Raw genomic sequence first — 22,219 nt, 5'->3', positions numbered from 1 at the left:
TGGGCAAGAGAAAAGCGATGGCATAGATCTTCCACAGTTGTGCGAGGTTGGTTCGTAGAAGAAGAAGCAGAGCCGCCAAAGCACTTGAGAAGGATTGCCATCAACAGTAACGTCGGGTCGTAGTTGCGATCCAACTGCGCAGTGAGATTAGCTTCAAACTTTTGATTGAGGCAGTATGCATATAAGAACTGCAATGACTGTGTACACCGGACGGCATGTTTGAGCTCACTGTTCTGTATGGAAAATTAGTCCTGGAACTTCTGGAACTCCAATTTGCCAAAATGTATTTTTTTAATGTTATTTTTTTTAAAAAAATAGTTTGAAGTTTTTACTTTTTTGTTTTGCATTCGGAAGCAGGCTGGAAATGTCAAACATGGTGACCCGTGACCCGGCTGTGAGTTGACAGGTGCAGGTTGAAAGGGCCTATTTTAAGGCGGATTAGAATGTTTTTCAACCCGTCTCACGAGTTGAATCAAAATTTTTAAAATCAGACCGAATGTGATAGACTTTGGGCACAACAGACTTGTATGCTCTGTGCGGGTTTAGACTTTCTCTCTATTGGGAACTATGTCACTCACTCTGCCATTCATGGTCGACATAGGCTAACGTAAAAACATCGCCTGATCATCTTTGATATCGGGGAGGATGGGCGAAACAAGAAGACGAAGATAGAAGAAGTCCCCCAAGAAATTATGAATGACTGCACAGATGAGAAACATCAACATGAAGACATAGTAGATGCACAACAAGCTGACAACTCAGAGAATAATGATGGCCTGAAGACCCTCTCATACAAAGACTCTTTAATGGGGCTTAATGGGGTAGCCAACAGTAGCTATTTCTTTAAGGGAAGATAACGACATACTGATGGAAGATGAAGAAATAGTTTGGAAGCTCCCAAAAAATAACGGAGGAGATTCAAAACTTGAGATATGAATATCATGAGGTTCCTATTTCGCAGGAGGAGTTTAACGAGTAGTGCAAACCTTGGAACTATGCTTTGGTACTTACTGTTTTGGGCATGCGTTTCAACATCTACTCGCTTAAAGACTGCTTAACTCGTTTATGGGGATTGAGCAGCTTTGAGATTGTGGATTTGCCTAATAATTATTTTGCAGTGCAATTTACCGATGCAAATAACTGAAAGCTACATTATAAAAAGGTTTATATGAGGGGCCATGGATGATAAGATAGCATTATCTCTTGGTTCAAAAATGGACGCCTTACTTTGATCCCTTCTTGACTCCCCTAGGTCGAATCGCTTCATGGGTGCGTATTCTTAATGTACCTATGCATTGTTATAATAGCAGTTTCATATCGAGGTTGGGAGACCGGATTGGAAGAACTTTAAAAGTGGATATGAGAACGCTAGCTAACTTTATGGTTAGAGAAACTAAAGTGGAGAGAGGTAGATATGCTCGAGTATGTATGGAGTTGGACTTGAAAAAAAAAATTGGTTCCTCAGATCATTGCAGCCAGCAGTTTGTTTAATGTGGAGTACGAGGTTAAACATTATTTGTTTCGAATGTGGCTGGTATGGACATAAGCGTGAGCATTGCCCCTGGAGAAGCTGTTCAAGTTCTAGTAAGGGAGACGGTGGCATTAATACAGTAACTCCAACACCTGTGATAATCTCATTGGAGAAGAAGATACCTCCAAAAGGTAATATTTTTGGCACTTGGATGCTTTCTCCAAGGTCAAACCTTGCTCGAGTATCAAAAAGAGAAGAGTAGTTCTAGTAGAGAGCTTACCAAAGAGGTGGAAAAGCTGAACATAAAGCTGTCCCTTTTACATCAAATTCTCACTTTTCAACCCTTGCATATATGGAGGAGGATGAAATGCCTACTGTGGAACCCAAACTTATAAGGGAATGAAGAGGTTGTGGGAATATTCCTAAACAAAAAAAGGAGCTCATCATAGAATTGAAGGGATGAATGGAAACGTGCTAAACAGGGGGATTTACAGAAGTGGTCTCTTCGTATTAAGGTGCAAAGAAAGAAGTCTGGGAGTTGATTCAAATGGCTGAAGAAAAGAAGCTTTGGCAGGATTACTCCAAACTGGCTTCCCAAAAAGAATTATTATGGTTCCAGAGGTTAGGTGTAACTGGCTTAAAGGGGGGATTTACAAATACAAGATATTTACATGCCTCGGCTTCTATCAAAAAAAGACAACAAAGGCTGAACTCCCTTAAAGATGATAGTGGGTCTTGGATTTCTGATCCTTTAGTGTTTAAAGCAAATGACATGTAATTTCTTTCAAGACCTCTATACTAGAGACCTCTCAGTTATATCAACACGGCAGTGGCCGAACATGTTCCCCTCTTTACTCGAGTCTGAACTAATATGGATTCACGTATAGTAACTGATATAGAGATAAAAAATATAGCCTTTGCTATGGGCACTTTCAAATCCTCAAGTCTTAATAGGTTACAGGCACACTTCTTCCAAAGCTAATGGGATATTGTTGGTCCCAAAGTGCATGACTTTGTGAAACAACCTTCAGTAATCCAAGTATCATCAAAGAGGTGAACCACACAAATATTGTGCTAATACCAAAGATTGAGAATCCTTCCTCCCTCAAAGATTTGAGACCAATCTTTGTACAATGTAGTTTCATTTAGGGGAGATCTAGCTATGATAACATTATTATAGCACAGGAAGCTATTCACACTATGAGAGTTAAAGAAAGGCTTGAATGGTTTTGTACGGTGAAGGTAGATATAGAGAAAGCATATGATCGTTTAGAGTGGACTTTTTTGAAGTAAACTCTCTAGATATTGGCTTAAAAGATCATTTCATTAATGTTATTATGTCTTGCGTGACTATAGCCACCATGAAAGTTCTTTGGATGGAGAGCATAGCCAAGAATTCAAGCCCTCTCGTGGAGTTAGACAAGGGGATCCCCTTAGTCCTTATCTATTTGTCTGTGCATGAAAAGACTTGGGCAAGTTATCCAGAAAGAATGTGAATTAAAGAACTGGAAACCATTGTATTTTCATGTTAATGGTCTGTCAATCTCACATCTTTTCTCTGTTGAACGATCTCATTTTATTTAGGGAAGCCTCTCAAACTCAAATAAAGGTCATGCGGGAAGTTATAGAAAGATTTTGTTTGCTTCGGGCATAAAATCAATTTATCAAAAGTCTAAAGCATTCTTTTCCAAGAATGTTCACTTTAATAGGGCTATTGAGATGAGTTACTCTCTGGGAATTGGTATAACAGCTGATTTAGGCAAGTATCTTGGTGTCCCTCTTATTCACTCCAGAATCACCAAGGCCACGTTTTAACCAATTATTCAGGGAGTAAAGAGGAGATTATCTACTTGGAAAGGTAAATATCTAAATAAAGTAGGGAGAGTGGTCCTTATTAAAGCTGTTCTCCATGCTATGTCAGCTTATCATATGCAATCAACACTTTTGCCCAAAGGAGTCTTACTGGAACTGGGAGAAGATTAGCAGGAACTTCTTTTGGAGCCAAGATGAGGACGCTAGAAAGATGTATCTTATTGCTTGGAAGACTATTATCCAAAATAAAGAGAGTGATGGGCTAGTGTCAAATAGCTAGAGGCACCAAAACAAGGCATTCATCATGAAGCTTTGGGGGATTGATTTCTAAATCCAATACCCTTTGGGCTTAATGTTGAGCAATAAATATTGTTATGGCTTTAGAATGATTCTTATGGTTTCTCCTAGGAAAAACTCTTCAATTATGTAGAGGGCTATCCTGTCGGTTTAGACGTCTTTATTGAGGAGTTGGTAGAAAGGTAAATAATGGATTGACCACTAAGTTTTGGCGGGACAAATGGAGTCACTTTGATTAGCCCTTATTTCTCTTGTGGACAAGAATTTAGACCAGATTAACCATAATGCCAAAGTTAGAGATTTTGTAATGGAGAATAGCTGCTGGAACACAAGAGAATGGACAGATTCCTTCCTACATAGGTTGTCACCTCTTTACAAAATTACAATACCCCTGCTGAAAGTCAAAGGAAGACATTGGTACCGGAGAAATGCCTTTGCTGGTTCATTTTCAGTCAAAGCTGCTTATAAGCTTATTACTTAGGTGGCAAATAGTCAAGTTGACCCTTACTGGAAGAAGACTTATAGTTGTAAAACTCCTGAAAAAGTGAAACTTTTCATGTGGTAAGTTAATTATGGAGAATTATCACTAACTCACTTAGAGCTAAGAGAGGATTATCCAACAATCCTAACTGCCCTTTTAAGTGTAGATATGAGGAGAAACATCATACATATTTTGAGAGACTGTAAGTGTAGCAAGAGATGTGTGGAAATCAATTATTAACACTAACGATTATTATTCTTTTTTCTCTAGTGATTTGCAGGGTTGGCTCCAGTGGAATGCAATACACCAGCTAGGGGGGAGAGATGGGCAAGATGGTCTGGACCATTGTCTTTAGTCTTATCTGTTGGCTCCTATAGAACTGGAGATGTAAGTGAGCTTTTAACCCGTGAGACTCAATCCTTTTCTGACTTGGTGCACCACTGCCTTTTCCTTCTCTTCGAAGATGCCACCGGTACGAAGTAGAACCATAAAGTTTTTCCACATAAGGTCCAATCAAATCTCAAATGGTACCCACCTCCTTTGGATATTGTTAGAGTTGATGTTGATGGGTCCGTATGGGAACAAAACCGTGCAGCATGTGGGGGAGTTATTGGGAAATGTGAATGGAGATTGGATAATGGGTTTTAGGAAAAATCTAGGATACTTTCCCCCTACTGCAACAGAACTATTGGTTATCAAAATAGGATTAGAGGTTTGTGTCTAAATGAATTTGACTAGAATACAACTTCACTCTGATTCTCTTAATGCTATCAGTATTTTGCTGTGTGAAACTAAGGGGGATCACCCACTGAAGGAGACTATTTCTTCTAGTAGAGATATACTGTACTGTGGTCATGACATTCAGATTCTATACTCACCTCGTGAAGCTGTTTGGTGTGCAAATCTCTTAGCATGACAAGCATATGGATGTGCATAAACTTTAAAGCTATTACCAAATGTTCATCTTGATTGTGTGGATTTGAGTCAGGAAGATAGGCTTCGTGCTTAGTAGTTCTTTTTGACTTTATCTTTTCTTTTTCTCAGGCTTCTTAACTTGCCACTGTAATGTTAAAAAAAAAATCAAATCAAATGTCAAGTCACAAAAGTCATCAAATCATGGTTCTTACAATTCAACCTGGTGGATTATTGAACCAATAATAAAATAATTAAATTAAATAAAATATAAAAATAATTAAACTAACTAAAAAATAATGAAATTAAAATGAATAAAAAAATATAAATATTTTAATAATATGTAACACTTATAATATGTATACATAATTTAAAGTTTATATTATGCAGTTTTATTTATTAATATCATTTATTTTTTATTAAAAAACTAACCTAAATATTTAAAGCTCACATGAAAAATTACAACTACTTTCTTTACGTAAAATAATAAAAAAATGTATTCTGAAAGTAATAAAAAGAAAAAACAAAATTGAATAATTTTTTTTTAATTTTGTCAAGGTTAACAGTAAGCACAAGGCTCAACAAGGCTGAATCAAATTGATGATGGGTGCCCCTATCTTATCCTCACCCTATCTATTCACTAAAGTCAACATTTAATATTTTTTACTTTATTTTTCTCTCTCTTTGTACCCATATTCCCATTCTCTCTTTCCATCACATTTCTCCATTGTATGGAAACTCGAACTAGGCCGATCGGTTTAACCCATGAACCGATGACCAGGTTTCTTTTTCGGTTTGAGTTTCCACCTAAATCGGCCAGCCACTGATTCGATGTGACCCGACTAACCCAGTAGCTGGGTTGCTAGGTCATCCAGGATATTTTTTTAATTTTTTTGTTTTTATTTTTTTAAAATTGTAAAAACTAAATAAAAAATAAAAAATTCAGCTTAAAAATTAAAACAGTGAGGTAATGGAGGGCAAGGCAATTAAACTAAATTTCACTGTCTATAGTTTGAATTTCGAATAGAGAGCCTTAATTATAAGTTCAAACTTAAAAGATTCAATATTCTTTTAAATTAATTATGCCTTAATTGTTTTAATCTTTCATTATTTGTTGTTGTTCATTTGTTTGATTGTTACTTAGTATTTATGAATTATGACTATCATTGTTGATGATTTTAGTATTAGTGATAATTAGTTTTAAAATTTTAATGATTGAAGGGTTGTAAATTGTAATTGTAAGAATGAATATTTAGAAAGTTGTATTTTATTATTGTTAGACTTTTGGGTGGTTGTAATTTTATAATTATTGTTGTATTTGTATCTTGTATTAGAGATCAATCTTGAATTTGGTTAAATATTTTCATAATTAATATCTTTTTATTTAATTATATTATTTTAATTATGATTGGTTTGCCCTTCGGATTGCAGCAAGGTAAATTGAACTTAAGAGTCAAGCGTTTTTCTTTTATTTTTTCCAAACCATTTTGACCCGCTTCGGGTTTTGGTTTGATTTGGTTCATTAAAACTTGCCTGGTTCAATCTAACTCAACTCACTCCAACTGTTCGAATGGTCTAATTAGCTTGACCGAGCTGTTTTTAATGATGGGTGATCGTTAGATCAGTCTAACTGTCTAGGTCAGTCCAATCCTAAAAACATTGAGTTCAACTCATTTTACAAGCTTTATTATTCATATTCATGTCCTCCCTTCTCATCGGTCCACCCCAAACCAAAATCCAAAGCGGGCCCTAAAATTTATTTTAGAATATAGCCATAATATATATATATAATATATCTATATAATTTTTAATATAGTATAAATAAAATATTATATTATATCTTATATATATGCGCGCGCGCGCGCGCCCACAATCCTATATGAAATTGAAATACTTCCTATTTTTGAACTAGATTCCAACTCGCACGGGAAAATTCTTGCTTGCTTCTAATAACAACTTCAAAAAATGACAAAAATTAACCAACAGGGCAAGATACAAAGAATTAGCAACTAATATAGGTGAAGGTCTGATGATAGAGTTTAAATTATTTTAATAATTTATATTCTTTAAAGTATAATGATATAATAAGAAAGTGAACTTCAAGACATATCTCTTGTACTTTGACCAAGAGGGAAACCGAGATGAGGCGGGCACTCTGAAAGGTGTAAACAAAGTAAAATGCCAATATCAAATTGTAGATATCTTTTTTTGTTTTTTTAAAAAAAAAGAGCCACATGCCTGTTTATCCTATCACTGGGGCTGTGCAAAAGTCTCGTGGTCTCGTTCGATCCAATTCCGACCCATGAAAATTCAGTTTTGTCCAGTCCTGTAAAATGCTGGTCCTATAGGACCAAAAAGACTAAAAAGACAGGATTGATTTCGGTCGGGTAAGACCAAACTAGAGACCAAGTATCTGGACTAAGTGGTCCGATTTGGTCCTATATAATTATTTTAATATAATTAAAATTAATTTATAAGTTATTAATTAATAAGCTTTAGAAAAAAGTCTTAATCCTGCCTTGCATTTTGCACTCTGATCGAAAAAAAAATCTCAACAGTATTACTCAACAGCACTTAGCGTCTCAGCTACTCACTCAACTTTGCTCTCATTCTCAATTTCTTCAGTGCGCCAAAGCCCTAGCCCTGCCTTGCACTTTGCACTCTGATCTTGATCTGTTTGAACTTTGAAGGAACATGTCTGTGGGCTGATTTTTATTACTTCTGTCCTTGCTGATTTTTTTTCCTCTGGTCTATTTTCGATCTTTCTCTGATTTTTTATTGAAGTTATGTATTTAAATCATTTGGAGTTTGGACTGTAACTAAATATTATTTTCTTGGTTTTAGAAATTATATGGATTTATTATGATTATAAGTGTTTTTATTATCTTAATTGAGTTTGTTAAGTTGAAATAGATTATTGGTCATTGTAGAGAAAAAAAGAAAAAAAAAGGCAAGTGAGTATTGGACTAACAGGACCAGTCTCCCAGTCCTATGGACCAAGTCCAGTCTTGTTAATCTCCGGGTTTTCACAGGACCAGACCGGACTACGGGTTACCTAAGCCAGTCCTTTTCATGAAAAGGACTAGACTTCGGATTAGGCTAAAGTCCAGTTCCGTTCAGTCTTTTGTGCAGCCCTACCTATCACACAAGAAAGTATAAACTTTCACAAAATTACATTCTAATTAGAATACGAGGTATAATAAAATTAACATCCAAAATAATTACAAAATACACCAAGTATTAATCAACACACTGTTTATTTAAAATAAAAAATAAGTAATTTTAAGTATTAAAAGATTTTATAAAAAGAGATTTATTTTTGCAAAAATTTTAAAAAAATAGACATTATTTTTATATGGTTACAATAATAAAAAAGTGATTATTGATTAATTATTTTAAATTTATAATATCTTGCTTATTTTTTTATAAAAATAATTTATTATTATATTATTTTAAATTTTATAATATTTACATGTATCTCACCTTTTAAAAATATTTTCTCTCATACACTGCATTATATTATTTTTAGAAGTTAAGCAAAGTAGTTTTTTAAAATAATCAAAACTCTGTTTTTTTACTTTGATTATTTTAAAAATTTAAACAAACATTATAAAAATTTACAAAATATATTTTTAAAAAAATAAATAATTTTTTTATGAAATAAGCTAAAATAAATGGGTCCAATAATTGCATTGTTCATATGCCATACCAAATGTAAATTAATTTCAAAGCATGTTAGATATACATATATATGTAAACTAAACAATTATGTTAAAAAATTTCACTTCTACCTTAAAAATAATGTTAAATGGTAAATTTGTCCTGAAAAATTTTTCTCCAGAGGCACCTGATACCCTGAACTTTTTTTAGAGTTTTTTACCCTAAATTTTTTAAAAAGAGAGCATTTTTGCTTCACCATTAAATTAAAAAATGTTAACCATTAAACTAAAATTTGACCAAGAGTTAAATGATATAGTGTCTTGAAACTTTTTTTCTAGAGACGCTGGGTATCTTGAATTTTTATTTATGACTTATTTTTCTTGAAACTTTAAAAAATGAAGCAATTTTCTCCTCCTCAATTGGAGCCCAATTGTAAAGTTGGAAAAACAACACGTGATTGTAAAAGTGACTTGGACCTGTTAATGAAAGTCCATTATATTTATTCTAATTGCCAAGGATTTAACAATAAAAGTTTGCATTGGATCATGGAGGATATGGAGCCCAAAACATGGGAGCTTATTTTTATTTTGTTGCTACTTTTTATTTTTTTAAAAAATGATTTTTAAAAGAGAGAATATAACTTTTTGGTTCTTATATTTTTAGCATATTTTCATTTTAGTCCATATATTTTTATTTTATTATTTTAAATCCCTTAAGTTTTATTTATCTGCAATGGTAATATTTATTATTTTAACATGGCCATAAATTAAAGACTTAACAACGATTAATATGTGCATAAACTATGTTATTTTTGTATCAACTTCTTAAAACCATGATGAGTGGTATTAAAAAAGAGTAGAAGACAAAGAAAAACAAGACATTAAATCAGATTCCTCAAACATCCAACTGGATGAAGCTTTATAAAAAAAAAAATACACACACACACAGCAAAAAGATTAATAGCCATTTCATTCATATAATACTCAACTCATTATAATTTTATCAACTCTGCTAGTGATCATAATTCATAAAGACTAAGATTACAAACATATGAAATTTAAGGGATTGTCACAACAAAATAAAAATATAAAGCTAATACCAAAACTCTTAAAAGTATAGGAATTAATTTGTATTTTTCTTTTTAAAATAAAAGAAAAGAAAAGTTTGTTGGATATATAATGCAAAAAAAAAATAAAAGTTAAAAAATAAAAAAATTATTTTGAAAGCATGTTTTCCAACACGATCAAGTCACATTTTTCATGGCCCCGACTTCTCTCCATTTTCACCCTCTTCATTTCCTCTTCACTTTTCATCTCACCTATTGAATCCATTTTTAAATTGAAAGTATATGGTGTTGAGCATTTAATGTGTTGAATAAAAGTGTGTTTATATATTTTAAATGAAAAATTATTCATTTGATCTTTAATTATAATTTTAACTTAGTTATAACTCAATTCTTAAATTTTATTTGATTGTAACTTACTTCTTAAATTTTAACTTTTGCAACTCAGTTTTTTTTTTTATAATAATTTAATATTAGTCCCTAAATCTTAAAAAATAAGATTAATAAAGATTAGAATCATGTTAAAGTTTATTACTAATATTTTAATTTACTAAACCTTTTAATCTTTTATAAATATATAAATATTAAAAGTTTAAAATATTTTAAATCTTTATAACTTTATTTTTTAAAATATAGGGACCGATATTGTAATTATATGGATTGAGTCAAAGGAAAAGTTTACAGACAAAATTACAAGAGGCAAAGTAATTTTTTATGAAATAAGCTAAAATAAATGGGACCCCCAATAATTGCATTAATGTGAATTAATTTTAGAAAAGGTTGGATACACATAATATATGTAAAAAAAAAGTTATTTTAAAAATTTTCATCTCTACTTTAAAAAATAAGGGTTAAATGAAAAATTTGTCTTCAAACTTTTTCTTCAAGGGTGCCTGGCACCCTAAACTTTTTTTTTTTGAGCATTTTTGCCTTGAACTTTTTAAAAGAGAGCATTTTTGCCTCACCATTATATATAAAAAATGTTGGACCATTAAACTAAAGTTTAACCAAGGATTAAATGACATTTTTGGCTTAAACTTTTTAAAAAGAGAGCATTTTTGCCCTACTATTAAATATAAAAATGTTGACCGTGAAACTAAAGTATAACTAAGGATTAAATGACATATTTGCCTTGAAACTTTTTCTTTAAGGGCGTTGGGTATTTTGAACTTTTATTTAAAACTTATTTGCCTTGAAACTTTTAAAAATGAAGCAAATTGCCCTCCCTTCTTCTTTTACCCTCCTCCTCCTCCTCTTCTTCTCCATCCTCCTCTTTTACTAGTAACCTCTCGTACTAACATGGATTAGAGTCTAACTATAAAGCTGGGAAAAATGGGTGTCCAAGATTTGCGAGCCTTGCAAGAAGTCTCACATTTGGTTTGGCACTTTTAACCTCGATAAATGATTGTTCAAGCCTACAACATCACTGCTCTATCTATCAAAGGAAAATTCACCATTCTTAACTTTCCCTAGATTGTCATCACCCTCCCCTTACTCGCCACATGCTCCTCACGTAACATTCAAGTCATTGCTTTCGCCACCAACTCCATGGTCAAGTTTGATGCCGTGAAGCCCTCAAAAGCTCTAAGTTAGGGTTGGAGTCCACGGTGTCATCATAATTGAGTAAGATGGTGGAATTTTTGAATATATAAGAAGCAAGTTTCTGTGTGGTCGAGTTTATATGGGTTGACTCAATGGATAATTGATTGTTTTTGAATATAGGTATGGGTTCAGATAATTTTGAACTACTTATTGTCGTTCTTACTTGCTGTTCATGGAGTTGTTCTTGCTGTTATTATTGATAATAATGAAGGTATTTTTGCTATTTAGGTGGATTTTTTTAAAAATGCTGCGTGACTACAAGTCGTAATTAAAGTCAAAGTAATGGTTAATACTAATGGCAGGGTAAAATTGCTTTACTTTTGAAACTTTTAGGACAAATAAACTCCAAACAAAAGTTTAAGATACCCAGCGTCCTTGGAAAAAAAGTTTTAGAGTAAATATGTCATTTAACCATTGATTAAACTTTAGTTTAATGGTCCACATTTTTTATATTTAACGGTTAGGAAAAAAATACTCTCCTTTTGAAAATTTTAGAGCAAAAATACTCCAAAAAAAGTTTAGAGTGTCAGGTGCTTTTGGGAGAAAAAGTTTCAAGACAAATTGCCATTTAATCCTAAAAATAATAACTACTATTAAATAATAATTTTAAAGATATAATAAACATGGCCAAAAAAATAAAACAAAGAGAATCAATGCCTATCTAATTTGGTTCTCATTTTCAAAAATAGCTTTATTATTAAAAATAAAAAATTAGGAAAAAAAACTCACTTGAATAAGTATTTTAAATTTAATAATTTCTAAAACTGTTCTTATTTTTTGTTTTTTAAAAAAATAGAAACATCTTAACAACAAGTTTGTTAAGATTATATTGTGGAAGCCCTCAATTTCTTTTATAGATTATATTTATTATTTTCTCCAAACTAGCCATATCACTAAATTGTTGCATAATGTATAAATAATGTTGATAATAATTCAATATAAATGATTGAAAAAATAATATTTTAGAATAATCAGTACACATTTTTTCTACAAATAACAAATTTTTAAAAAATTTATATGCGTTGATTAATAACCAAATCTCAGAATACTTGAGAGTAATTTGACAAATTTGCAATACTTATTTATAATTAAGTTTCTTATTTAGGTTTTGTATATAAACTTTTTATATTTACTTGTACTGATTCAATTTAAATATTCAGAGCATTATATTAGAAATTTAATTAGATTAATTATCATGAATTGATTCTAACCCTTGAATCAAAATTGATCTTAACTTTTATTAATGGGAGTTGCGTCTAGTGAAAGACGTTAGTTTCATAACGTGACAAATCATTGTTCGAATCTTCACTAGAAGAAGTATCCTGCTCAACAAGACTTCAAACAAGATTGTCTCCAATAAAATACTTATATGTAACAAAAAATCTTAACTTTTGATAATCACAAGTCTGGGCATGATATTGAAATTTCATTATCAGGGAAAAATTGGCGGAAGGATTGGCATGCATGCATCTCATGTGTCTTGGCAGATGACTAGAAATTACATGTCCTGAACTTAATATTTCTATTTTCTACCAATGAGACCATCCATAAACATAAAGCACCTTGATAGATATAATTTTTTTTAAGGATAACCTTATGGTATTGTTTTAGGTTAAAAAAAATTAAAACCCTTTGCTTATTGTAGCTGGTTAAAAAAAAAAAAAGGCACGTGGTATTGTAAAAGTGACTTGGACCCTTTTAATGAAAGTACGTTATGTTTATTCTGATTGCCAAGGATTTAACAAAAATAATTTACATTGGATCATTTAGGATATGGAGCCGAAACATGGGAGCTTATTTGATTTTGTTCCCACCTTTTGTTTTTAAAAAATGATTTTTAAAAGGGAAAATATAATTTTTGTTCTTATATTTTTAGCATATTTTTATTTCAGTCCATATATATTATTTCATTATTTTAAGTCCCTTAAATTTTATTTATCTGCAATGGTAGTATCTATGCGGCTATTTAAAACTATTTTTATTGTTTTGAGAATTGGTGTTTTGCAAAACATGTTCTAAAAATAAAAAATAATGAAAATATATATTTTTTTCATTCTCCTTTATTCTCTAGAACAATAATCTTAAAACACCTGAAAGTTGCTTTTATTTTTTGTTTTTCAAAATAATATTTTATTTTTTTTCTCTAAAATACTTTTTAAAAATACATTATTAAACAAATTTTTTTATTTTAAAAAATAGAAAACTGTTTGCAAAATAAGTTGCTAAATAAGCCCATTTTTAAATATGGCCATAAATTAAAGACTTAACAGTGATTAATATGTGCATAAAATATGTTATTTTTTATATCAACTTGTTAAAATCATGATGATTTGTATAAAAAAGAGTAGAAGACAAAAAAAAAAGCCAGAAATTAAATTAGATCCCTCAAACTTCCAATGGATGAAGCTTCATAAAAAAAAAAAAACAAACACGCACAGTAGAAAGATCAATAGCCATTTCATTCATTTATTATCCAACTCATTATAATTTTATCAACTCTGTTAGTGATCATAATTCATAAGGGCTAACATTGTAAATATATGAAATTCAAGGGATTTGGCACAACAAAATAAAGGTATAAAGCTAATACCAAAACACCTAAAAGTATAGGAATCAATATTTGTATTTTCCTTTTTAAAAGAAAAGAAAAGATTGTTGGATTATATTAATTCAAAAAAATAAAAGCTAAAAAATGAAAAACAATTATTTTGAAAGCATGTTTTCCAGCATGGTCAAGTCACGCTTTTCATAAGGTTTTGTGAATCTTAATTATTAGATTGCACTTTGATAAATTGGGCCAAGTGAGCCAAGAACCCAAGTTGAATTAAGTAAATATTTATATTAATAATTATTTTTATTACATTATGGTGGTTACCCGTCAGAAGGGACAGTTATTTTGTTTATTTAAAACAAAATAACTATAATTTGATAACCACACGTACGTTCAGTTTTTACCCTCCTCTGTGAAAACTCATGTTGAGAGAACAAGAGTGCTTTGTCTTCTGCTTCTCTCCTCCCTCTCTCTAAGTAAGTTCCGGTGCATCTATTGTGTGTCAAGCACTCGTATTCATCGTTGTAATCAAGTTACCGTGAGACAAAAACAAGGCCAAACATTGCCATCGAAGATATCCTTATTGGAGTCGACAAAGATATATCTCTGCACCCCATTTTTTTACACTAATTAATGCATGTAAATTGGATGATCACTTTTAACCATATTATAGAGAAGCAAACAAATGTGCTGATTTTTTAGCTTATCAGTCTTCACATAATACCTTTTATGTTTGGTAAGAGGAAGTGAGAAATTTAATCTCAATCCCATGGGGATTACCCAATACCACCACCCCTTATGGTATTAAAAAATTAATCTTGGGTTTGATTATTTTTAGATCAAATTACCCTCACCTCTCACCCTCGTCTCTCTCCTTCAGCCCTCACTCACTCAATGCAATTTTAGACTAAGCAACGCTAACACCATGCCCCTCTCATCCACTGATGCTGATGCAGTCCTCTATTGACGCTAACACCATCCTCTACCTGTGCCACTGCCAGATTTGAAGGGAGAAGGAGATCAAAGATGAGAGAAGGAGAATGACTGACAACCCAAGCCTCTCCTCTACTGGTGGCAACCTTAGCGAGATTCGATATGCCAGATGAAGTCACTGTACTTGCTCTTGAAGTGTGATGAGTTCCAATACATCCTGCACTTGGTGGTCATGGTGGTGGAGGCATCAATGAGGCAAGTAAAAGGAGAACCTGGTTTTGTCCTTACGAGGGAGAGGCAAGAGACTGGTTGCGCATGAAGAAGAACAAAAATCTGCCATGAATGGGAACAACAAGAAGCTTAGGAATTAACAGAAAGAGGACGTGCACGAAGAACATCTCAAATTGTTTCAAAACCAGCGGCTTCTTTGAAGAGTTTCTAATTAATTTTTTTAATTCAAGAGGTAGTATAGTCTTTCATAATTTATATGTAATTATAAAATAAAATAAAATAAAAGAAAGTATTCTTCATAAGTATTACTCCATACCAAACATGATTTTAAGATCTCATTCTCACTCTCAATCTCAGTTTCAATCCTATTCCTAATTTCAATCTCAATCCCCTCAATTGAAACTTACATACCAAATAAGGCTGTAATATTTTGAAATACCCAAGTCACCTTAAAAGAAGAGGGTATTATCATCATCATCATCATCTTTTTTGCTTCAATAAATGAGGAAATATGTATAAAATTAAGTGAGGAAAGAATGAAAGATAAAACTTTGCTGGCGTGAATAAATGAGTAATATTTCCAAAATTAAGTATTATCTACTTACTATAAAAGATAAAACAAGATAATCAAAGGAGGAGAAAAATTAAAAGAGGAAAGAATGAAATCCATGGTTGGCATGTGCTTCTTCCTCTTGCAGTTGCAACAGGCGTTCAAGTTGCACTTCAACGTCGCCCATATCTGGCCTCTCGTTGGGATCTGCGCCCAAGCAACTGTCAATAATGTCCATGTACAGTCTCCAACACTGTGGCGCTATTTCTCCCTCCAATCTCGGATCAATAATTCCCTCCTCATTTTTCCCATTCTCCCCTGAATTTCGTACTTTCTTAACCACCCCATTTGTAAATAACGGAACATCTGAAGCATATAAATGCCCCTCATACTCACAAATTTGGAACGAAGTCTTTCCGCATATCAGTTCCAACAAAATCACTCCAAAAGAATAGACGTCACATTTATACGTGACATTAGCAAGAGCCCAGCACTCGGGTGCTATATATCCCACCGTGCCTTGAACCGCATCTATCTCAATGGGTTTCGCATCCGTTGCCGAAAATTTTGGTCCTTTCAAAGAAAGACCGAAATATGAGAGTTTCGGAATCCAATTCTCGTCCAAAAGAATGGTGACCGGTGTTATATTGCGATGAATGATGGTGCGTTTGGTCCCTGAGTGAGGATAGTGCAGTCCACGCGCCACCCCTATGCTGATTTCTAGCCTTTTCTTCCATGGCAGAATCGGTGACTTGCTCTTCATTCCGTAGAGCTGATCACGGAGGGATCCGTTAGGCATGTACTCATAGACCACCATCATTTCATTTTTGTCGTCACAAAACCCAACAAGAGACACTAGATTCGGGTGGCGTAGCTGGCACATAAAGAGGATTTCGTTCTTGTAAAGGGTGAGCCCGTATGAGGAATTCGGTGTTTGTAATCGGAGCCGTTTCACTGCAATATCTTTGGGCTCGCCGTTGATAGAGATGAAACCCCTGTACGCCTCACCGTAGGGCCCTTCGCCGATCTTCCTGGTTTTGTCAAAGTCGTCGGTCGATTTTCCCAGTTGGGTAAGAGAGAAGCGATGGCATAGATCTTCTATTGGTGTGCGAGGTTGTTTCGTAGCATAAGAACCAGAGCCTCCGCAGCACTTGAGAAGGATTGCCATTCCCAGTAACGTCGGGTCGTGGTTGCGATCCAACTGCGCAATGAAGATTAGCTTCAGACTTTTGAGGCAGTATATGAGCTGCTGCAATCTAAGACTGGGATTTTCCAAGGTTTGACAATGTGCAAGGGACGGCTTCTTTGATTTTGATCTTATTGTACTGTATGATTTTTTTTTTTAAATAAAAAATGACAGTTAAATCCAAAACACTGAATTAACATTAATCAAGTATTCAATAAGTTTTTATAAAAAATTAATTGAAAATATTCATCCAGAAATTATATATTTAAGATTTTTAATAGTATAAATAAATATTTAAATATTAAATTTAATTTTTAAATTATAATAGAAATTTTTATTTATAATTATTTTATTCCTATTTATAACTCGTTCTATAAAAAAATATAGTCGAAAACTTATTTATCATTAATTTAGTTTTCTATGACCTAATTATCATTCTCTCAATTTGTCATCAAGATCATGGAACTCTAATTTCACATGATTGTTATTTATATTCTTATTCTATTAGACATGTGCTTTTAATCATTAATATAATGTATTCATTTGAATTTTAATAATAACTCATTTTAAATTAATAACAGTCTATGTAGGTTTTAACAAGTTGGAAAAACAGATAGAATGAGTATATTGCATGTGTTAGTCTTTTATCAATAAGTATTTATTCATGCTTCAGCAACTCATTATAAATTAATAACAGTTTATTTAGACTTTAATAAATTAAAAAAATAGATAAGATTGGCATAATTGTGAGCGTTAGTCTTTTATTAATAAGTATTCATTTAAATTTTAACAACAACTCATTCAAAAGTTAACAATTCATTTGGATTTAATAAGTTAGAAAAACAGATAGGATATACATAATTGTACATGTTAGTCTTTCATTAAATATTCATTCGAGTTTTAATAACTCATTTTAAGTTAACAATAATTTATTCAGGCTTTAACAAATACAAAAATAGATAATATTGACTTAATTTTATAAAGTATTAATCCTTTATTAACGAATATACATTTATATTTTCACAACAATTCATTCGACATCAACAATAATCTATTTAGCTTTTAACAAGTTAGAAAAAATAATAAGAGTTTAATTGTACGTGTTAGTTATTTATTAACAAGTATTCATTCGAGTTTTGACAACAATTAATTTATAATTAATAATAATATGTTCGGACTTTTAACAAGTAAAATGCATAAAATTTTAAAATTTTTAATTTGTAATTGTTCATATTAAATTTATAAGTAACTTTAGTAAAATGACATGCACCGTTTAAGAATTAATAATGTATCATTATGTTATAACATGAATGTGATTAAAATTTTGGTTTATTATTTTTTTTGTTATATATAATTAAAGAGCTTAATGACCACTAGACTTTTTAGGTGATTAATAGGTCATTGAATCAAATATTTTCTCTTTTAGCCATCTTTATCAATTATTTTTAAATAAAAGTGTTATCAAAAATCCTGTGACTAGCCACCGGTGGCCTCATTGGTGGCAAGGACTCTAGCTACTTCATAGCTGGCAAGGGCTCCAACAGCGATCCAACACGAGCACCGACTACAGTTAATATTTTTAAATAATATTAATTTTTAATTAATATAAATTTTTTTCAATGATTCTTAGATAATATTTTCTCATCCAAAAAGCAAAAATATTCGGGCCGCCCCACCCGCGGGGGCCCAAAGAAGAATTACGAAGTGGAATTTTTTTGTGCCATTATCAAAGTCAATTGACGCAAAAGTCGAATTCGCTGAATGAAATAAAAAAAAATAGGCATGACTTTCCCCATTATCGATGATACAAAGGCTCCATAACTCGATAATCATATTTAGAATAATATTTTCATGCCATGAATTTTTGCCATTTAAAAAAATTTAAATATTCCCATCTAATGCAATAAGAATATCTCTAGGTCTCGACATAGGGGAAAGGGAAAAACCATGATAGCTCATATAAATTTCATTTTAATAAATTTATTTGATTATTAAAAATATTTTGATTATTAAAATAAATATAAATAATTCAAATTAAATGAACTATGGACATTATGTTAAAATAAAAATAAATTATTTTTAAAGTTTGCATTAAAAAGAAATTTACCCAGGAAACCCAAAATCAATCAGCACAGCTCCAGCGCGTTCGAGCTGATGTGCCACCCCCACGACAGCATGGCACGGTATGGCACGGTATGGCACGGCATTATGCTTCTAACACCCCAAGTCCATATTTAAAATAAAATAAATAAATTATTCATGGTTGAATAATAAATATCAGACATGTCAGAGATGTCAGGTCTCAATAGATAACGAAAGAGTCCCAACCTTCCTTATTACATTTCATTCAAATATAAAAAGATACAAGACTTTGATAGAATAAGTGTATCAATTTTATTGAAATATGAACAGATTACAAACTAAAAACTAAAAATTAAAAAAGGTTAATGAATGTAAAATTTGCGAGTCTTTGATAGAGTGTTGACTAGTTTCTTCTATATTTTCTTTTTCTATTTATAGTGTCAGAATAACGGTAGTCTTTTTCTTAAAATTTAGCACATTCTGTCGAAGAATCAGGAATCTTGCGAAACTTATGGTACGGTTTCTCCATTTTAATAACCATCTCGTTTTATTGAAATACTTGGGCGTAAATTTTGACATTATTTAAGATTATATCTTTGTGCCAACGGTCTAATATTTGCAACTGACAGGATTTCGGCATGTTTACTTATTGTGGCCTTTATTAAACCTTGAGACCGGCCTCTTTCATTTATATTAGGTTTGATGCTTCAATTACTCAGCCCAACTAACCCTGTGACTTATTTGAATGATGTTTTATATTTAACGTAGACACAAATAATCTAAACAATAATTACTTAGCAAATGTTACTTTGTGCTTTCACATCTAAAAAGATAAAAAGAAAAAGCATCTAAGAATATTTCTATACATTTTGTGTAATATCTTGAGAATCACGGCATCGAATTCAAACTATTTTACAGAAAATTACTTCATGTCCTAAAATCGCTACAAGCAAGGCCGTAGCCCGCAGCTGCAAAATCATCTCCCTGCGTAATAGGAGAATCTATTTCTCTCCATAACAGAATAATCAAACATTCGCTTGCAATAATCGCACTTGCCACCCACAGCGACACTGCGAAGTTCTTAATTTTTTTTTTTTTATACATAACATGGCTTCTAAATTTATTTTAACTGTATATTTAAACAAGCACGAAGGCAACGAGAAGTTTACCCGTTAAACCCTGCTAAGCATATTCCTTTAGGCATGAGAAGAATATATATATATATATATATAATCAGGCGCATGAAGGCAACGTATATAGTTGATTTCATTTCAACAAACAATTTGCCAACCCAACAATGAAACACCACCAAGGAAAACATCACCTATGAAAATTGTGTACAGGATTTACTGTCGTAGAGGAAACCACCACCACATAACTAGCATCACAATCTTCACCAGGCCAATTTCTCTTTACCTGTTTACAAACCAGACAAGCAAATAAAAGCTGGGTCATGAGGAAGTCTATGGCAGTCCGAAATCATGTTAAAATTGAATGCAAGTGTAACACTTGATCACCTAGGAACGATGTCATCTTTGATCTCTTCAGCCGGGAGTGCTATAATATTACACAACCACACTTGTTCGGCTTTGGCTCCCTTCTTGGTTTCTTCTCTGTTTAAGATGAAACAGCAAAAGGTCAAAAACATCAGTCATCAAATTATTTAAAAAAAAAAAACCTCAAAATATTGAAAAAGAACTGAAACAATTATATGTCTTTTACGTGAGTAGGTGGATTACATTTGTTAGAACTGTATTGGAGAGTATAGTTAGGCAGTTGAGTCTTCAGGAAAGCGAACTTAAGTGATGTGAAGAATTAGAAATATTAATGGATAGTTGAAGGAAGGGTTCTCCAATGGAATCAAGTTAATGGGGACTCAACCAATTCAATCTTTCTGCTTTCTTCCATGTCTAGAAAAGAAGACAGAAAAATCATTATGGATAAGAGTAAAAGCAGGTGCTTGCTGTCGGCTAGTGGTTACTTTTTGGCAAGAAAAAGTCTGACAACTGGATTACACGGCCAATACTTTTGGGTGATCACAAGTTTGCAGATTTCTTTTGGTAAGTGAAGTATAACAATCTAAGGAAAAATCAAGGTATAGATTTTGCTGAAGTCAACTTAATTACTACTTGTAGCCTGGTCTTTCCGTCAGGGAAGAGACCATCCATAAGCACAAAACACCTTGAGTCTTTTAAAAGATCCAAAGACAGAACTCAAATCATAAAACCAATAGTGATAGTTAAACCAAAACATGCTTCTGTCAAAAGTTAAATAGAACAATACTAAGCATCCTTAAGCTCAGAGATACAGACAACTATTGATAGCAACTTTTGATGTGACAGCAAAGAGATACCAGACCTTTATCCCCAGAAGGAGTCTGCACGACCACATGCATTGTTGTAACTCCACCTGGGATATCACATAATGGACTCTGGCATTCCCCCACCGTTCTGTTGTTTTCCAGTATTTTTCCGGCACTAATTAACCTCACATCTTTTACAGTCCTTGGACCATTCTCCTTGTCTTCAAAACAAAAGCAGATTTATAGCTCTAATATAGCACTAAAAACCATGGTAAAATGTTGATAGTGATACGTCACGATAAGCTAAATCACCATTAAAAGCATCTAAAAGCACGATTGTAACTTGTTAAAAATATCTAGACTTGCTGTCATTGACTATTGCATGTGACTTTCCAGAACATGTGGTTTCTGGCAAACATAATATACCAGCAATTTGCAATGTATATGATGACCGTTAAGCTTGGTTGCTGCTAAAGATTTTTTTTTTTTTTTTTTGAGTCTTCCCAAATGTGTTTAACCATAGCAAATGAGTTCCAATATAATTTAAGCACCATGTCATGGATACTCCTTCTGAGATAAGCAGCTATACTGTCATCTTGACCAATGACTTAGACACTTAACTTCAGACATGTATCTCTGTAATTAATAAAAAAAACAGCGAAAATGAAATATAAAAGTTTCTTCTTTAAAAAGCACCAGTCCAAGACCGCTTGAGAAGGAAAAGATACACAATACTGGAATGAATGAGAGGCTAAACTTAAAGAAATTACTAATTAGGCGATAGAAACAAGTATTGTTTGTTTCTCATTGCATGCCGTAGAGACTATCATTGGCAACTGGAAACTTACAAGTTGTAATTGATTGATTATCTTTTGTTATTTTGCTTAATATTTTGTGATGATGTATTGTAAGTTATGTTGGATTATGTTCAAACTGTTGAACTTATTTGTAGTTTTTTAAGAGATTATTATTATTATGTGATGGATTATTATAGATTATTATGAATTTACAGTAATTCAATTATAAATTTATAAATTATATGTAAAACTTATCAGTTATTTGCTTTCTTTGGTAGGAAAAAAAAAA

At 32.2% G+C, this 22,219-nt stretch overlaps 1 protein-coding gene and 1 long non-coding RNA gene across 2 annotated transcripts; both read right to left on the bottom strand.

Moving 5' to 3' along the window:
* Positions 1-14,460: 14,460 nt before the first annotated feature.
* Positions 14,461-16,828, bottom strand: LOC129299056 (receptor-like protein kinase ANXUR2). The gene is made up of 2 exons (XM_054937497.1): positions 15,619-16,828; positions 14,461-15,115 (listed from the first exon to the last, which is right to left on the bottom strand). Exon 1 carries the CDS (start codon positions 16,729-16,731, stop codon positions 15,658-15,660), a length of 1,074 nt encoding a protein of 357 aa, XP_054793472.1. The 5' UTR covers positions 16,732-16,828; the 3' UTR covers positions 14,461-15,115; positions 15,619-15,657.
* Positions 16,829-20,075: 3,247 nt separating this feature from the next.
* On the bottom strand, positions 20,076-21,323 carry LOC129299054 (uncharacterized). The gene is made up of 3 exons (XR_008590488.1): positions 21,190-21,323; positions 20,349-20,444; positions 20,076-20,247 (listed from the first exon to the last, which is right to left on the bottom strand). It is a non-coding gene; the product is annotated as an uncharacterized LOC129299054 (long non-coding RNA).
* Between the last annotated feature and the right edge of the window lie 896 nt (positions 21,324-22,219).

This window comes from Prosopis cineraria, unplaced genomic scaffold (genome assembly GCF_029017545.1).
Source record: "Prosopis cineraria cultivar Desert tree isolate PC_DT_omini unplaced genomic scaffold, ASM2901754v1 PC1019, whole genome shotgun sequence".
In the NCBI taxonomy this organism is placed as follows: domain Eukaryota; kingdom Viridiplantae; phylum Streptophyta; class Magnoliopsida; order Fabales; family Fabaceae; genus Prosopis; species Prosopis cineraria.
This window is presented reverse-complemented; position numbering and strand designations above follow the sequence as displayed.